General features: G+C 54.6%; 1 protein-coding gene across 1 annotated transcript; it reads right to left on the reverse strand.

Annotated features, from left to right (window-relative positions):
• Positions 1-9,466: 9,466 nt before the first annotated feature.
• Positions 9,467-14,355, reverse strand: EFNB3 (ephrin B3). Its single transcript, XM_004604857.3, has 5 exons — positions 13,701-14,355; positions 11,373-11,665; positions 11,092-11,184; positions 10,894-10,998; positions 9,467-10,448 (listed from the first exon to the last, which is right to left on the reverse strand). Exons 1-5 carry the CDS (start codon positions 13,820-13,822, stop codon positions 10,039-10,041), a joined length of 1,023 nt encoding a protein of 340 aa, XP_004604914.1. The 5' UTR covers positions 13,823-14,355; the 3' UTR covers positions 9,467-10,038.
• Between the last annotated feature and the right edge of the window lie 364 nt (positions 14,356-14,719).

Below are 14,719 nucleotides of genomic sequence, written 5' to 3' on the forward strand. Positions count from 1 at the left end.
GGGGGGGGGAAATGGGAGGCGGGGACTCCCTGGGGAAGGTGACCGGGCCGGGGAGGGGCTCGGTTCTGCTTAAGAACAAAGGCTGACTCCTTGGAAAGCTGGGGTGCGAGAGGAGGGGCAGACCTCAGCGGGTGCTAGGGGGCGTTGCCGGCCGGGGCTGCTGGAAGAGGCACCTAGAAAATTGAAAGGTACCTGGAGCCCTGGAAAGCTTTAGAAGGAAGCCGAGTCAGGGGGATGGGAAGGCACCCTCCTTCCATCAATAGTGCCTAATTAAGACAAAGCCAGCAGCGGAGCCCACTGATTGCATTTCCATGAGGAGCTAAATTGATGACATTTTCTTTGCTGCATGAGGAGGGGAGAAGCTGGAAGCTTAGTTCCCTCTCTCTGTGGTCAGCATCACACCTGACAGGCCTCGTGCCAGTGTGGCACTGCCAGGAGTAGCGATCTCTGGTGCTCTAGAAGGGCTGTGGAGCCAGCCACACCCTTACTCAGCCCTGACCTCAGCATCCCACTGTTGCTTTAATTTCCAAAATTGCCGCCCTGGCCTGGCACCCCTCCCTTCCTCCGATTATCTTCGGGTGGGTTTCTGGACTCTGGTGGGGGGACCTGCGTGGCCCAAACTCCTGCTGTAATCGAGAGCAAAGGTTGTGAATTCCGCCACACCCAAAGCTAGCTAGCTGCAGGGGGGAAGCTGAGATGGGGGACAGACAAAGGTGACTTGATTGGGCAGGTCCCCCAGGGAGAAGTCCCAGAAGAGGAGCAATGGGAGGGGAGACGTGTGGAGGACCTTAGAGACTGTGCACATAGCTCCTTTGGGGGAAGGAACATTGTGCAGACCCCATTTCTTTTTCTGACTGCCCCCCCACCCAACCTTGGCTGTGCCTAGGGATCCCAGCCCCCTACATTATGCTAAATAGGTAATCAAACATCTCGCTTTGCTAATTACTGCTCAATCCGATTAAACACTGCTGAAGCTCATCAACAGAGATGGAAGTAGGGGGAAGGGAAGAGGGGGGCCAACAACAGCTGCGATGGGGGTCTTGTCCCCAGGGGCTCTAGGGGACAGCTGAGAAACAGTGGGGGTAGCCAGATTCAGTACCTCCTAAAGGAAAGAGGTAAAAAGTCTCACAGGACCCCCCCATCCTCCTGGACCCTCCTGCCTCACGCCTCTGCCTCTGCACAGAACTTTATTACCCTCAGAACCCAGGCATCTGGCCATTCCCACAACTTCCCCCAACTCACCCCTATCTGAGATTTAATAAGTTCTGTTCTCTCACTGTCAATATTTGATTTCTCAGAGCCATCTCCACGGAGAGGGGCTCTATCCTTGCTTCCCCCCTACCTTGGCCCTCTTTTGCCCACCCCAGTTGCTTTGTGCCCCCAACCTTCTCTGAACTCGCTGACTTAATGAAATGATATTAAAGTCTTAAGCGACTTGGAAAGAATGGTTGTTATGGTGAAGGGAGTGGGCAGGACGCCTGGGTCCCGAAGGGGAGCAAGTGCTAAGGAGGGGGAGAGTGAATTGGAGGCGAAGGTCTACAGGCCCCAGCCCCCAATGGGAGCAGCAGATTGGGGGTGAGCTGGGGGCCAGACTCTTGGATCGTGATGGGATTCAGGGAAAGAAATCTGGGGAACAGGAGAGGTGGAGAAAGGACCGTCCCGGGGCCAGGGTCTTGGCCTGCTGTCCAAAGCATCTGTCTGGGATGGAGAAGCCAGCTGGGGGGACAGGGCCTCTATGCCGCAGCCTCCCTGCTGACTGTGCCCTGGGCCTGTCCTGTGAGAACCAGAATAAATTCTGCATTAGCTGGGGCTCCATCCCTTCCCCCCTGCAGTCCCCTGCAGCCCCCAACCCCGCCCCGACAGCCCCCTCCAGGTGATTTGTAGCTGATGCCCTCGCTAGGTTAGGGCCAAGAGGGAGTCATTCCATGACATAAAAAGCTGAGAGCTTCCAGGAAAAAAAGAGAACAGAGGCCAAGATTTGAAACACCCAGCACCAGCCCCAGCTCCCCCACTACCCATCCCCAGCTTACTCCCCTGGGGACCCTGGCCCAGCCCCAGTCCCCTTGGGGTGGTGGGAATGCCAGGACATTTGGCTGGGACTGATTGATGAGGCAGGCGGCAGCCACCAGGCAATGAGGCTGCTGTTTGCTGAGCACACAGATTCTTCCCCACTCACCAGCTGCTGCCCCCTGAGGCTGCTCCATCTCTCCAGGCCTCCACCAGCCTCTGGGGTTGGAGGAGCTGATGCCAGAATTTTGAGAATCAGGATTTTAAATTCTTAAATTTCCTGGAAGAATTGGGGGACCTGGATCTTTTTTTTTTCTTTTTGGGTCACGCCCAGCGATGCACAGGGGTTACTCCTGGCTCTGCACTCAGAAGTTACTCCTGGTGGTGCTCGGGGACCATATTGGATGCTGGGAATCAAACTCGGGTCGGCCATGTGCAAGGCAAATGCCCTACCCGCTGTGCTATCGCTCTAGTCCCGGTCTTTTTTTTTTTATATATATACTCTATAACTCCCTTCAGGAAACCACCAATTTTCTTTTTTTTTTTCTTTTTGGGTCACAACTGGTGATGCACAGGGGTTACTCCTGGCCCTGCACTCAGGAATTACCCCTGGCCATGCTCAGGGGACCATATGGGATGCTGGGATTTGAACCGGGTCGGCCGCTTGCAAGGCAAACGCCCTACCCGCTGTGCTATCTCTCCAGCCCAGGAAACCACCAATTTTCTCACTGCCATTCTTTTTCCTACACCACCCAACTCTCTGAGCCCAGCCAGCCAGCCCCTTGCTTCCAATTCTCCCTCCAACATTTCTATAGCTCTTTACTTGGTGTGTGTGTAATGGGGAAGGGGCTCATGAGAGGACCAGTGGTGCTGAGGAGGGGACTATATGGTGCCAGGGGTCAGACCTAGGGCTCCTGCTTGCAAAGCATGTGCTCCAGCCCTTTGAGTCATCTCCCTAACTGCCTACAGATCTTGCTTGAAAATCTTCCTGGGACAGGGGTACCCCATGATCATGAATCCTCAGTAATCTCTTAGGAATTTCCATTTTTCTTTTCTTTTTTTTTTTTTGTTTTTTTTTTTTGTTGTTTGTTTTTGGGCCACACCTGGCGATGCACAGGGGTTACTCCTGGCTCTGCACTGAGGAATTACTCCTGGCGGTGCTCAGGGGACCATATGGGATGCTGGGAATTGAACCCAGGTTAGCCGCCTGCAAGGCAAACGCCCTACCCGCTACGCTCACTCCAGCCCCAGGAATTTCCATTTTTCATTCTCACAGAAATTCCAGTTATGATGTCAACCATTCCCAATCAGAAATTTCCACTGCAACTCTCCTTTTTTTTCTCATTCCTTTTTTGGACTACATCAAGGCTATGCTCAGGGGCCACTCTTGCTAGAACCAGAGGATCATGGTGCAAGGCATGCACTAGACCCCAGGTTTGATCCCTGGCACTGCATGCTTCCTTCAGCAACTGCTCCCCCTACCAAGAAAATATTTGTAGGCAGGACTGGATCCTTTGAGTCATCTGCCTGACCCTACTCTCCTTGCCTTTAAAATCCCCAACATATTAGGCCTGAGAGCTAGTGCAGAGGTTAGGTCCCTGTCCCAGTTTAATCCCTGGTACCATATGGCCCTGGTGATCCGAGAACCACTGAATTGACCTGACTAATCCCCAACACAGGACCTGAGTAGCACTGCGTCCTCAGGCCCTTGCATTTAACCTATATAGGTTGGTGGAGAATCTTTGCTATCCCACTCCCCCACATTGTACCCCTAAGTACTACTTGAGATGTTGCACATAAAATGTCCCAAACAGGGTAAAACAGATAGTATGAGGTATTAGAGTGATTTGCTGTGTCCTACCCCAGTTTGATCCCCAGCACCACATATGGTCGAATGAGTATTACTAGCCAGGAGTATCCCCTGAGCACCTTCAGATGTGACCCAAAATCTAAACAAAAAATATATAAACACCACACACACACACACACACACACACACACACACACACACACACACACCACCTCAATCTAATGTACATCCAGCATTTGCTTTAAAGGATTGTAAACTGTGTCTACAGAACAGCACCCAGAGCACCTCAGTCTATGCTGCCAGAGGGTGGAGGAGGTTTAACCCTGTATCCCAGCCCCCTCAGCTCCTATGCTTCCACTCTGCCTGCCTGCTGTAGACTCAGGAGCTGCACCCAAAGCTCAGAGTATTAGCCTTTCCCTCCCACAGCTTAAAATTTAGATGAGGGCAGGCCAGAATAATAGTTTAGCTGGTAAGGCATTGGCCTTGCACGCAATTGATGGAGGTTGATTCTGGCATCCCATATGGTCCCCTGAGCCCCGCCAGGAGTAATTCCTTAGTGCAGAGCCTGGAGTTACCCCCGACCACTGCTGGGTGTATCCAAAAACAACAAATAAATAAATAAATGGTCCCCCAACTCACTCCAAGAGTGATCCCTGAGCAGACCCAAGAGTAAGCTCTGAGCATAGTCAAATGTGACTCAAAAACAAACTTTAGGACCGGAGACATAGTGCAGCAGGAAAGGTGCTTGCCTTGCATGTGGTCAACCTATGTTTAATACCCATATGCCCCCCGTGCCCTGCTAGGAGTGATCCCTTAGTGCAGAGCCAGGAGTAAGCCCTGAGCACTACCAAGTATAGCCCAAAAAACAAAACAAAAAGAAAAAAGGCTTGCTCCTCAAGCCCATGTTCTCCCTTGAACACATATCTTGTTGTTCATCTATTATCTTTGCTTGCTTTTCTACCTTGGAGAAGCGCACATTCTCTTAAACGTAGGTTTTTTTTTTTTCCCTCCCTCCATATATCCTAAATAAGTTTCAGGGGCCAGAGTAATAGTACAATGGGTAGGGTGCTTGCTTTGCATGCAGCTCACCCAGGTTCAATCCCCAGCACCTCATATGGTCCCATGAACCCACCAGACCAGGAGTGATCCGAGTGCAGAGCCAGAAGTAAGCACTGAGCATTGTTGGGTGTGGCCCCAAAACCAATAATAATAATAATAATAATAATAATAATAATAATAATTTAAGTAAAGACTATCTTGCTTCACACACACAAAAAAAAAATTGGGAGTTGGGGGTTAGAGCCATAGCACAGCGGGTAGGGCATTTACCTTGCACGTGGCCGACCTGGGTTCAATTCCCAGCATCTCATACGGTCCCCCGAGCACTGCCAGGAGTAATTCCTGAGTGCATGAGCCAGGAGTAACCCCTGTGCATCACTGGGTGTGACCCAAAAAGAAAAAAAAAAAACTGGGGGCTAGAAAGTTAGTACAGCAGGCAGGGCACTTGTCTTGCACTAGATTGACATGGGTTCAATTACTGTCACCCCATATGTCCGCTGAGCCCAACTAGCAGTTCCTGAATACAGAGTCCAGAGTAAGCCCTGAACACCTCCGGGTTAGTTGAGGAAAAGCATTCATAAGCACAAGAAATGGTGAAAAAATAAAAGAGTTAGATCATCTTGCTCAGTGTGGCTTCTAGAGCAGAACCTGATAACAGGGAAGAACACACGAAATGTGTATGTGATTATGTGTGTGATTGTGATGTCCTTCTCACTTTTCCCTCTGTGTTATGTATTAGCAGTTCCCTCTGGTTTGCCCCTCCCTTTCCTATTCTGCATGCTTTATTCGTTATTCAAACTATAGGTCAAATGTCACCTCTTTAGAAGGGCCTTCCTGACCTCCCAATCACAAGCATTTTACTCTATTGTCACTATTTTATTTTGGGGGGATGGGAGGGAGGTCACACCTGGGGGTGCTCAGGGCTTACTCCTGCAGATTCAAGAAACATTTAGGGTGCTAGAGAGCAAACTGGAGTCAGCTGCAAGCAGGCAAGCACCTTCCCTGCTGCACTCTCTCCCCAGTCCTTCTATTTTGTTAGTAATCACTAATTGCTACTGAAGTTTTTTTTTTCCTACCAGTCTTGTTTCGTACCAAAATGGAACTTCATTATAAGAGGGACTCTTGGGCTGGAGTGATAGCACAGCAGGAGGGTGTTTGCTTTGCATGAGGCCGATCCGGGTTCAATGCCCAGCATCCCATATGGTCCCCTGAGTACCTCCAGGAGTAATTCCTGAGTGCATGAGCCAGGAGTAACCCCTGTGCATTGCTGGATGTGACCCAAAAAAGAAAAAAAAAAAAAGGGACTTTCCCTTGCACGGCATATAATCCTGGTTTCTGAAGCTGTACCTAGAACAAAATAGATATAATTTCTTTTTCTCTTTTGCAGTGGGGGATTGGACTCAGGGCCTTACAGGTGAGACAAGTGCTCTACCACTGAACCACATCCCCTGCCCCAAATTGATTATTTTTTATTTACTTGTTTGCAGGCCACACCCAGCTGTGCTCAGGCCTTACTCCTGGCTCTGCACTCAGGATTCAGGCTTTGGGGATCCAGGGATACCTGGCTGCCTCAGGGGACCATATAGAGAGAGTGCCAGGGATCGAACCTGAGTCAACTGCATGCTATAGTATTCTGTGGCACCCAAGAGTTAATATTTAATATGATGTTGAGTGAGTGAATAAATAAATGACCCTCTTCATTTTATTGAATTGCTCCTATAGTAGTACGTGTTGGCATAGTCACCAAAAAGTGAACAGGGTGACATGTGTCATTCTGTGTATAAGTCACTGACACTTTCAAAGAGCTCAAACAGGGACAGAGTTGGCTCAAAGGACCACAAACAAGCTTTGCATGCTGGAGAGCTGGGTTCAATCCCTGGCACCTTATGATTCCCTGAGCATTGAGGGGAGTGACCCTTAAGCACAAAGCAGACCTGGAAACAGCCCAGTAACTGCCAGGTGTGGCCCCCCAAAACAAAACAAACAAATAGTTCAAACAATACACAAGTGGCTATACATGTGGGAGGTTGTAGTTAATGTGGTGAGGGAGGGTCCATAGATGCCAATGCTGGGAGGGGCTGTCCCTGGGCAGGCACTGTGCAAAGTGTGCTGTTCTTCTCCCCAGCTGTGCATCTGTCCCCAGGTGTCTTCCTGTCTCTCAGCATGTTTTGATGTCTTGGCTGCTTTGCTGAGATGTTTTTCTGTCATGGAGGCTATTTATCCCCTTCTCTTCCCTCCAGTCTCCACCTGTGCCTATGGATGTCTGTGCAGGGGGAGTCAGCCTCAGCTCCCGTGCCCCTTCTCTCACACAGCCCTGCTCCAGTCTAGGACCCCTCCCTTTCTCAGTGGGCCCTGTTGCTGGGCTCTGGGTTGCCATAGAGACGGTTGCCAAGTCCCTGAGGCTGATAGCCAGCGATGGGGCTGTCGGCTCCATCCACGGGGGAGGCTGAGGGGGGCTTCCCATTGTGTGGAAAAGGGGATGTTGCCATGACAACCAACCCCCACTAAGGGGCAGGGACCAGCCCTTCCACCCCTCTCAAGCCTCCCTACCTCGGGCAGCTCCCGAGGAGGGCTCTAAGACAGGAGCAAATTCCAGACAGCCCAGCACCTGGGCTGCCAGTTTCCAACTCCCCGTAGAATGGTGCCTGTGGCTTCTCAGAACCCAGGAATCCTGCTCGGATGGGGCGGGGGAGGGGCACAAGAGGGGCGGGGAGACCTGCCTAACCGGACACAAGAGGGGCAGGAAGACCCCTTGACCTCCAAGCAGATGGGAGACAGCAGGAGAGGACTTCAAGTTAGGGGCGGGGTACACAGGGCAGAGGTTGTGATCCCACTGACTGGCTCCAGTGATGTTCCTAAAGGCTGCTTTTGTAGCTGGAGAATGGGGCAGATTCTAGGGGGCTGGGCACCTGGGCTTTTAGTGGGAGGGAATGCCTGGGTTAAGCGTATACAGAAAGCCGGAGGAAACGCAGCTTCGTGCCTGGGACCTGAGTCTTCTCAGCAGTCATACTCCTCCCCACCCAGCAAAAGCCCACATCACAGAAGCTCTGGGCAGGAGTAGTTGGGAAGAGACTTGAGCCCGTGAACATGTTTTTCCCACTCGGTTTCTGGGTTTCTGACTGCAACTTTCCTTGTCTCTGCTTAGCAATAACCACTCAAACCAAGTGAGAACGTATATTCACACACACCCCCACTTAGGATGGACTGTCAACTCCCACTCTGGCTTGGAGGTGGCGTCTCACCCAGCCCGTTATCTCCTTTTCATGCAGCCTGTATCATCCCTCCAGCCCACCCTTTTCTCTACCCCTTCCCGTTTCACGCGAGCCAACCCTCGGCTTGAAAGCTTTTCTAGCCATGATATCTATCCCACGTCACCCAGTCATTCTCCAGCCTTTGCATCAACTTTTGAAATTTTTTATTCTTTTTTTTTTTTGGTTTTTGTTGTTCAAATTTCCCTTTTACAGTAAAACTATTGAGGTGACAGCCACACCCTGCCACCTCCCCCATATCAACTTCCTGTTCCCTGGAAGGAGCAATTAGAAAAATCAGGAAGAAGCTGGGAACTACAGCACCAGAGAGATGACTTGACCTCTGGTGGACAAAGCAACCATTTTGGCTGGTGATTAAGGTGGCCAACGTGGTGCCCGTGGGCAGCTCTGATCTAAAGAAACTGAGCTGGGAGGAAACTGAGACAACACCCGATTGTGCACTAGGGGGCAGGAAGAGGTATAAACTGGTCACACGGAAACAATGGCGGAAGTTAAGTACCACTGTCGGCTAGGCCAGTCAGTAGGCCACCATCTCGGTCACTAAGGGATCTGTGTTGAGTCTGAAGGGAGCAGGAAATGGAGGCCATGATAACAAAACAGCCACCTGGGCTACTGGGAGAGAACACAGGGGTCGTTGGGATAGTCCTGTTGAGTAACAGAGATTATACTGGGATATGAGAAGGGAAGAACAAGACAAATTCGACCTGCCACAGTAAGATGGCAGTCAGCTTAGCAGTCCTACAAGCAGCACAGAGAACAAGGGAAGGGAGCACTTGGGAAGTGCCACTGAATACAGGGAAAATCCTCCCCAGTCCACCCTATCTTCTGATATAAAGTTCCAGCTTCCTCCTGAAACAGAAAGTTCTTCCTGCCCCTGCTTCTCCTCCGGCCCCACCCCGCCTCCTAACTAGGCAACTTCATTTCCAACCAGACCCACTTCCTATTTTCAGAAGTACTACTTCCTGTCCTGGATGAAGGCACTTCCAGTTCCTGCTGCAATTCTTCTGCCACTTCCCAAGCCACTTCTGTCCGGCCTGGTCACTTCTCGTCTGGAGCAAGTCCCAAAGTGGTCCGTTCAGCATCAAAATCCATATGTGTCCCAACAGGTTCATTTCTTGCTATCGGCCACTGGACAAAATGGGCACACCTCTTCTCATGATAGCTGTCATAACCCCACCACCCCAAATGGCTGGAGTAAGTACGTAGAGGCCTGGGGCAAGGCAGAGCAGGCGGCCCTGCTGCCCACGCCCTGAGCTGGGGTGCAATGGCCAGAGCTTTCACCACAAGGCCCGTTTCTGGCAGACTGAGGGGAGTGGTGGGTAAGAGCGGTCAGAAGAAGGGGCAGAGCTGAGGGGAAACAGGCTTTTAGGCCCCAACCTGGGAGATGGAAGAGGCACAGGAGAAGAAATCAAGAGGGTAGAAGGAGATGGAGGGAGGAGAATGCTAGGGAAGAGGAACAGACCTAGAGACAGAAGAGAGAGGAAGAGAATAAGAGGGAGGAGAAAAGAAGAGAAAAACAGTGAGAGGCAGAAAGAGAGGGGTACCAACCAAAAGACAGACTGTGCCCACCCCCGGCTCTCAGTGAGGGGGACAAGGATCCTTGGGTCAGGGTCAGAGGAGAAGGTTGAGTCTCTGCACCTCTCCCGAGGGCCACTAGGACCCAGGAATGCAGAGACAAAGTGGGGCTGCGAGGGGTCAACCCCGGGCAGGAGGTGGTTTGGTGGAAGTCTGAAGGACTCCTAAAAGCGGAGGAGGGTACCAGCCAGGAGGGGCAAAGGAGCTGAAGGGGTGAAGGGGACCAGAAGATGCTAAAGGTGTCCCTCAAACCAGGAATTCCACTGGAGGAGCACTCCAAGAAGGGCTGAATCCAGGAGAGCCAGGTGGGAGGCACCCTCAGACCTTGTAGTAGATGTTTGGAGGGCTTTGGGGGGGCCCATCCTGCACAATGTACACAGGATGCCCATAGTCACCACTCACCTTCTCATAGTGGGGACAGAAGGGGGGGTCTGGAGCCCCACCACCCCGCAGGGCTATGCCTAGCTCCCCCGGCTCAGGCTCCCGGGGCCCCAGTCCCCCGCCACCCCCCAGGCCCAGAGCCCCGCCCCTCCCGAAGGAGCCAGGACCAGGGTGGCGACTCTCCGAAGGCTTGGCCCGCCGTCTCCGCCAACACATGGCACCCCCAGCCCCTGCCACGCCCAGCAAGAGCAGCGCCAGCCCCCCCGCTGCCCCGGCCACTGCGGGCATGCTGGGAGGGGGCAGGGGGCCTTCAGCACCCCGAGAGGTTGCATTGCTGGTGGGGTCACCTGGCAGGGAAGGGGTGGAGGAGGAAAGAGGGGGAGGGACTGAAGGAGCCACCTGGGCCACTGGACACCCACCCAGCCTTGGGGGTCCCCAGGGGCTGACCCTGCTCCCCCACCCCCACCGCGGTGGTGCCCAGGCCCACTTGGGAACCCACCTCCCTCCCTTCTAAGCCCTGCTCAGAATCCAGGTGTGTCCAGCCCTTCAGCTCCGTGCCAAGCCGTCCTCCCCACTTCTCGACAGCACTGATTGAAGCACTGACTTGGCTAATTAGTTCTAATTGAGTCTTTTCCTCATTTGGCTTCCATTTCCCTCCCACTCTCCTCTCTTCTCCTCTGCTTTCCTCTAGCACTACCCCCAGCCCAACTGAAGGGGGGTGGGGAGGGATTGTGCAGCTGGGGTCTGAGAGCAAAGCGGCGTGCGGGTGCAGGCTGGCCTCCAGGGTCCTACCTGGCAGGTTCTCCTTCCCGGGCTCCAGGCTATGGGCTGCTCCTCGCTCCCTCTCCAGGGGTATTTCAGACACCGGCTTTCGGGGGGCAGCTCCTCCTCGGGGACCTGGGGAGAGAGAGCTGAGACTGCAGCTCCCCAGCCATGACGGCAGTCCCCCAACCCCGCTGATTCCTGGGAAGTGTACCCAGACCCACTCACTTTGTCCCACGCGGAGGAGCACCTTCATGCCGCGGGTGAGACACACACCTCCCTGCAAACTCTCCAGGCCTTCCCGGGTCCCGTCAGAGGTGGCTAGGAGGGAAAAGCCAGAGGGAGAAGATGGCGCTGCAGAGTCTGGTCCCTGTCACTGTCCCTGTGCCCTGACCTCAGCACCACCTCAGGATGCCAGGGGTCTCCCTTGGCTCCAGTGGCCCCCTCCACCATCTCCCCTCTGTGCTGAGCGCTTCTGCCCACACAGCCCGCCTTCTGCCCAGCAGTACCAATTATGTAGTAATCATGGTGTGAGCGGAACTCATGGCCCCAGAGGTTAGGGCTGTACTCCTGAAACTTGATGGTGAAGCGAAGATCCAGGTCTGGTCGGTCACAAGTGAGGAGGAGATTTGGGGCTGGGGGTGCCTCACAGCGTCGGCCCTGGGCACCCCCTACCAGATACAGCTTGTAGAACTCATAATTAGGAGAGGAGTGGGGTCCTGGCGGCCGGGCCCGGGGACAGAGCAGGTCTAGCCGGTCCCCAATCTGAGGGTAGAGCACATAACCACCCTCTGCCTGGAACCTACAGGAAGAAGGGCAGGGTGGAAGAAGAGATGTCAGAGGTCTGGCCCCTAGATCTGGCTCCCTCACCTGCACCTCTACAGGACAGTCTTTGTCTTGAGTGGAAAGTCTGTTCTGACAGAGCCATCGCTAAGAACTCACGTTGGAAGCTGCAGAAAGCCAGTCTCAAAGGTCTCCAGCCCCTTGGTGTGCCCAAATGCACTCCTCAGCCCACCCTCACCACATGCACACTGCTCCATCACTAGCCATGTTGCCATGGCAACAGGATGCCAGTTACCAAGGAGCTGGCCTCTCTGGAACCACACGGCCCACTCCACCCAGGTGATTTCACTCTTCCACAGCAGTCAGCCATGGAGGCAGAGCTGCCCATCCCCCAGGGTATGAGTTTGGGGCAAAGGGAACAGGGACAGGGCCATGGAGGGAGATCCACCCAGTATTCCAGATTCAAAGGCTCACAGGAGAGGGGGCAAGTGCCTGAACGGGCAATGGTCCTCAGTGAGGTGGGTCTGGGTGCTGCTGCCTCAGTTAACTCCCTCCATCTCAGATTTAGGAAAAGTGGCCTGCTGTTTTGGATTTGAGTTGGTTTTTCTAACTAGAGCCATCGCAAGCCACATCTCCCCTGACCCAAGGCATCCACTGGCCCTGTACAGCTCACTGCCTACCAACTGCTACTCAGAACTGGGTCCCAGAAGATGGTAACTCAGTATCTTTTCCAACTGATCTACTCCCTCACACCCACCATTCCACAGGACCCCCAAATACCTGAACTCACTTCTTCCCCAGCCCTACAAGAACAAGTCTAATGCCCTCAAGCTGTACCTGTTACTCAAATTGCAGCTGTAAATTGGTAGGTAGGAGACTGACTAAGGACAGGACATTTAAGATTATGCCCGAAAAGATGTGGGAGAGAGGCCAACACAGGGAAGTGTGGGGGAGGCTGGGAAGCAGAAAGAGAAAGAACAATAATCCCAGACCTCCTTTAATGAACACAGATTATGTTCACACACCTTACCTGGAACTCTCATAAAGACTAGAGGACTGTGACAACACAAGCTCAAAAAGGTTAAGTAACAGGCCCAAGAGCACTCAGCTGAACACACGGAGCTAGGACTGAGACCTATGATTTGATGAACTCCGAAGCCCAGCCCTTCTCAGGGCCTCAACAGCCTCTCCCAGCGAAGGAGGAAGTTTTCAAAAAAGAATCATTTGCTGACTGGGAGAGAAATCTAAATGGAGCCAAGCGACCCACATGACCTCCCAAAGAGTCTGTCCTACCTCGGGTGGCTTGGTTTCATCTAACCCCTGCCCCCCCCCCGTTTTTTTTTTTTTCCACGCAAAGCAAGCATGGCAGAAACAGAGGGGTCTGATGGAAGAGTTTGCAGCAAAGATGGGGGAGGAGGCAGCGGAGAATTCAAGACTCCAAGTGCTGGAGGGAAAGAAGAGGCTTTAGGGGGCTTCAGGTTTCTTCCAGAAAGTAGTCCCCAAGTCAGAAAGGCAAAAATAATTTGACAAAGGGTTTAGTGAGCCCCTGGCCTGGGGCAAGACTTCAGGGCGAGTTAAGAGGGCTGGGGTGAACAGTCCCCAGAGCCCCCAGACTGCGCCCCTTTCCCTCCTGTGGGAGGAGGCACCCTGCCCTGGCCCTCAGTAGCACCTACTGCGCGGCTCTCGGGAGAGCTGACATTAACCAGGCTCCCTCCAAGCCCAGCCCCGGCCAGAAGTCTCTGGCAGACCGAAATAACCGCTCCGCTGTCCTCCACGCTCCGGGAGAACTTTCGGGTCCTGGCCCCTCTGAGGTCTTTCAAACTCCTGACACCTGGCTGTGCCCCCCCCACGTCCCCCCTAACACACACAGCCGGCTGTGTGCGCGCCCCAGGAGTCTGGCTCCCCCAAATCGCCTGTTTAGTCACCCATAAGCGGCACCCGCATCCTCCCTCCGGCCTCCTCCCGGTTCAAAGAACCTAGCCCCAAAGTCCCTGCAGCTTCCACACTCCCTGCCCAGAGGGTGTGGGGGTCCCCCCACCCGGGGGGCTGCTCACCTCTTATTCGCCGAATTCCAGTAGACGGGCTCCAGGCTGAGCCCAGACACCAGCCCCCAAAACCCGAGCAGCAGCAGAGCCCCGATTCGCACGTCCCCCGGCCAGAAATGGGGGGCCCCCATGACCCCGCCAAGGCCTGGGGGGCGGGGCACCAACTCCCCCAAAGTCGCTCACCCCCGCGGGGACCGCCTCGGCCGCCCGGGCGATCCTGCCCCGACTACCCCGCCGGCGGCCGCCCCAGCCCGCACGCGGACCCTCCTCCTGCTCTGCCCGCACGAGCCCTTCCAGGGGCGGTCTGCGGGCGCCCTCACGCCCCCGGCCCACGCTCCAGCACCCCGGGATCCGTAAGCGGGCCTAAGTAGGGGACGGCGAGCGCCGGGGGGGTGGGCGGGGGCGGCATGGGGCGCTGGAGCGGGGAGAGAGGAGGGGGGCGCGGAGCCGGAGCCCCAGCCTCGCTGGGATTGAGGGCAGCGGGCTAAGGGAGGAAACCAGTCCTGAGCCCAGGAGGGGGGAGTTAAAGGAGCGGCGGGGAGGGGGAGAGCATGGCGGAGGGAAAAACCGGCGCTGGAGCTCGCGGCGGAGCGGGCAGGAGCCCGCAGCCCACGCCCCCCACACCTCCCTCACCTCGCGCCGCGCCCGCCCGCCCGCCCGCCGCGCCCCGCGCCGTCTCTCCGGCCCCTTTTGTCTCTCCGACTCCCGGTCTCTGGCTCAGTTTCCACCAGTCCCCCCTTCTGCCCTGGGATCGCCCGGCCGTCGGAATCGCCCCGGCTCACATTTAGAAACACTCGCACCCTCTCCTCCCCGCCCCCACCCCCGCGAGGAAACCTGCCCCTTCCTCCCCCTGCAGCCCCCCGGCTCCCTGCCTCAAACCTCTGAAGGGAAGAATAACCGTTGTACAATTTCACACTTTCCAAAGTGACCTGAGCTCACGGGCACGACTACCTGTGTGAGGTGGGAGAGGTAGGGCCAAGAGGCCCACTGGAATGAGGTAAACTGAGACCCAGGGAGGTCCCTGCTGT

The sequence above is a fragment of the Sorex araneus genome, chromosome 3, assembly GCF_027595985.1.
Source record: "Sorex araneus isolate mSorAra2 chromosome 3, mSorAra2.pri, whole genome shotgun sequence".
Taxonomy (NCBI): Eukaryota; Metazoa; Chordata; class Mammalia; order Eulipotyphla; family Soricidae; genus Sorex; species Sorex araneus.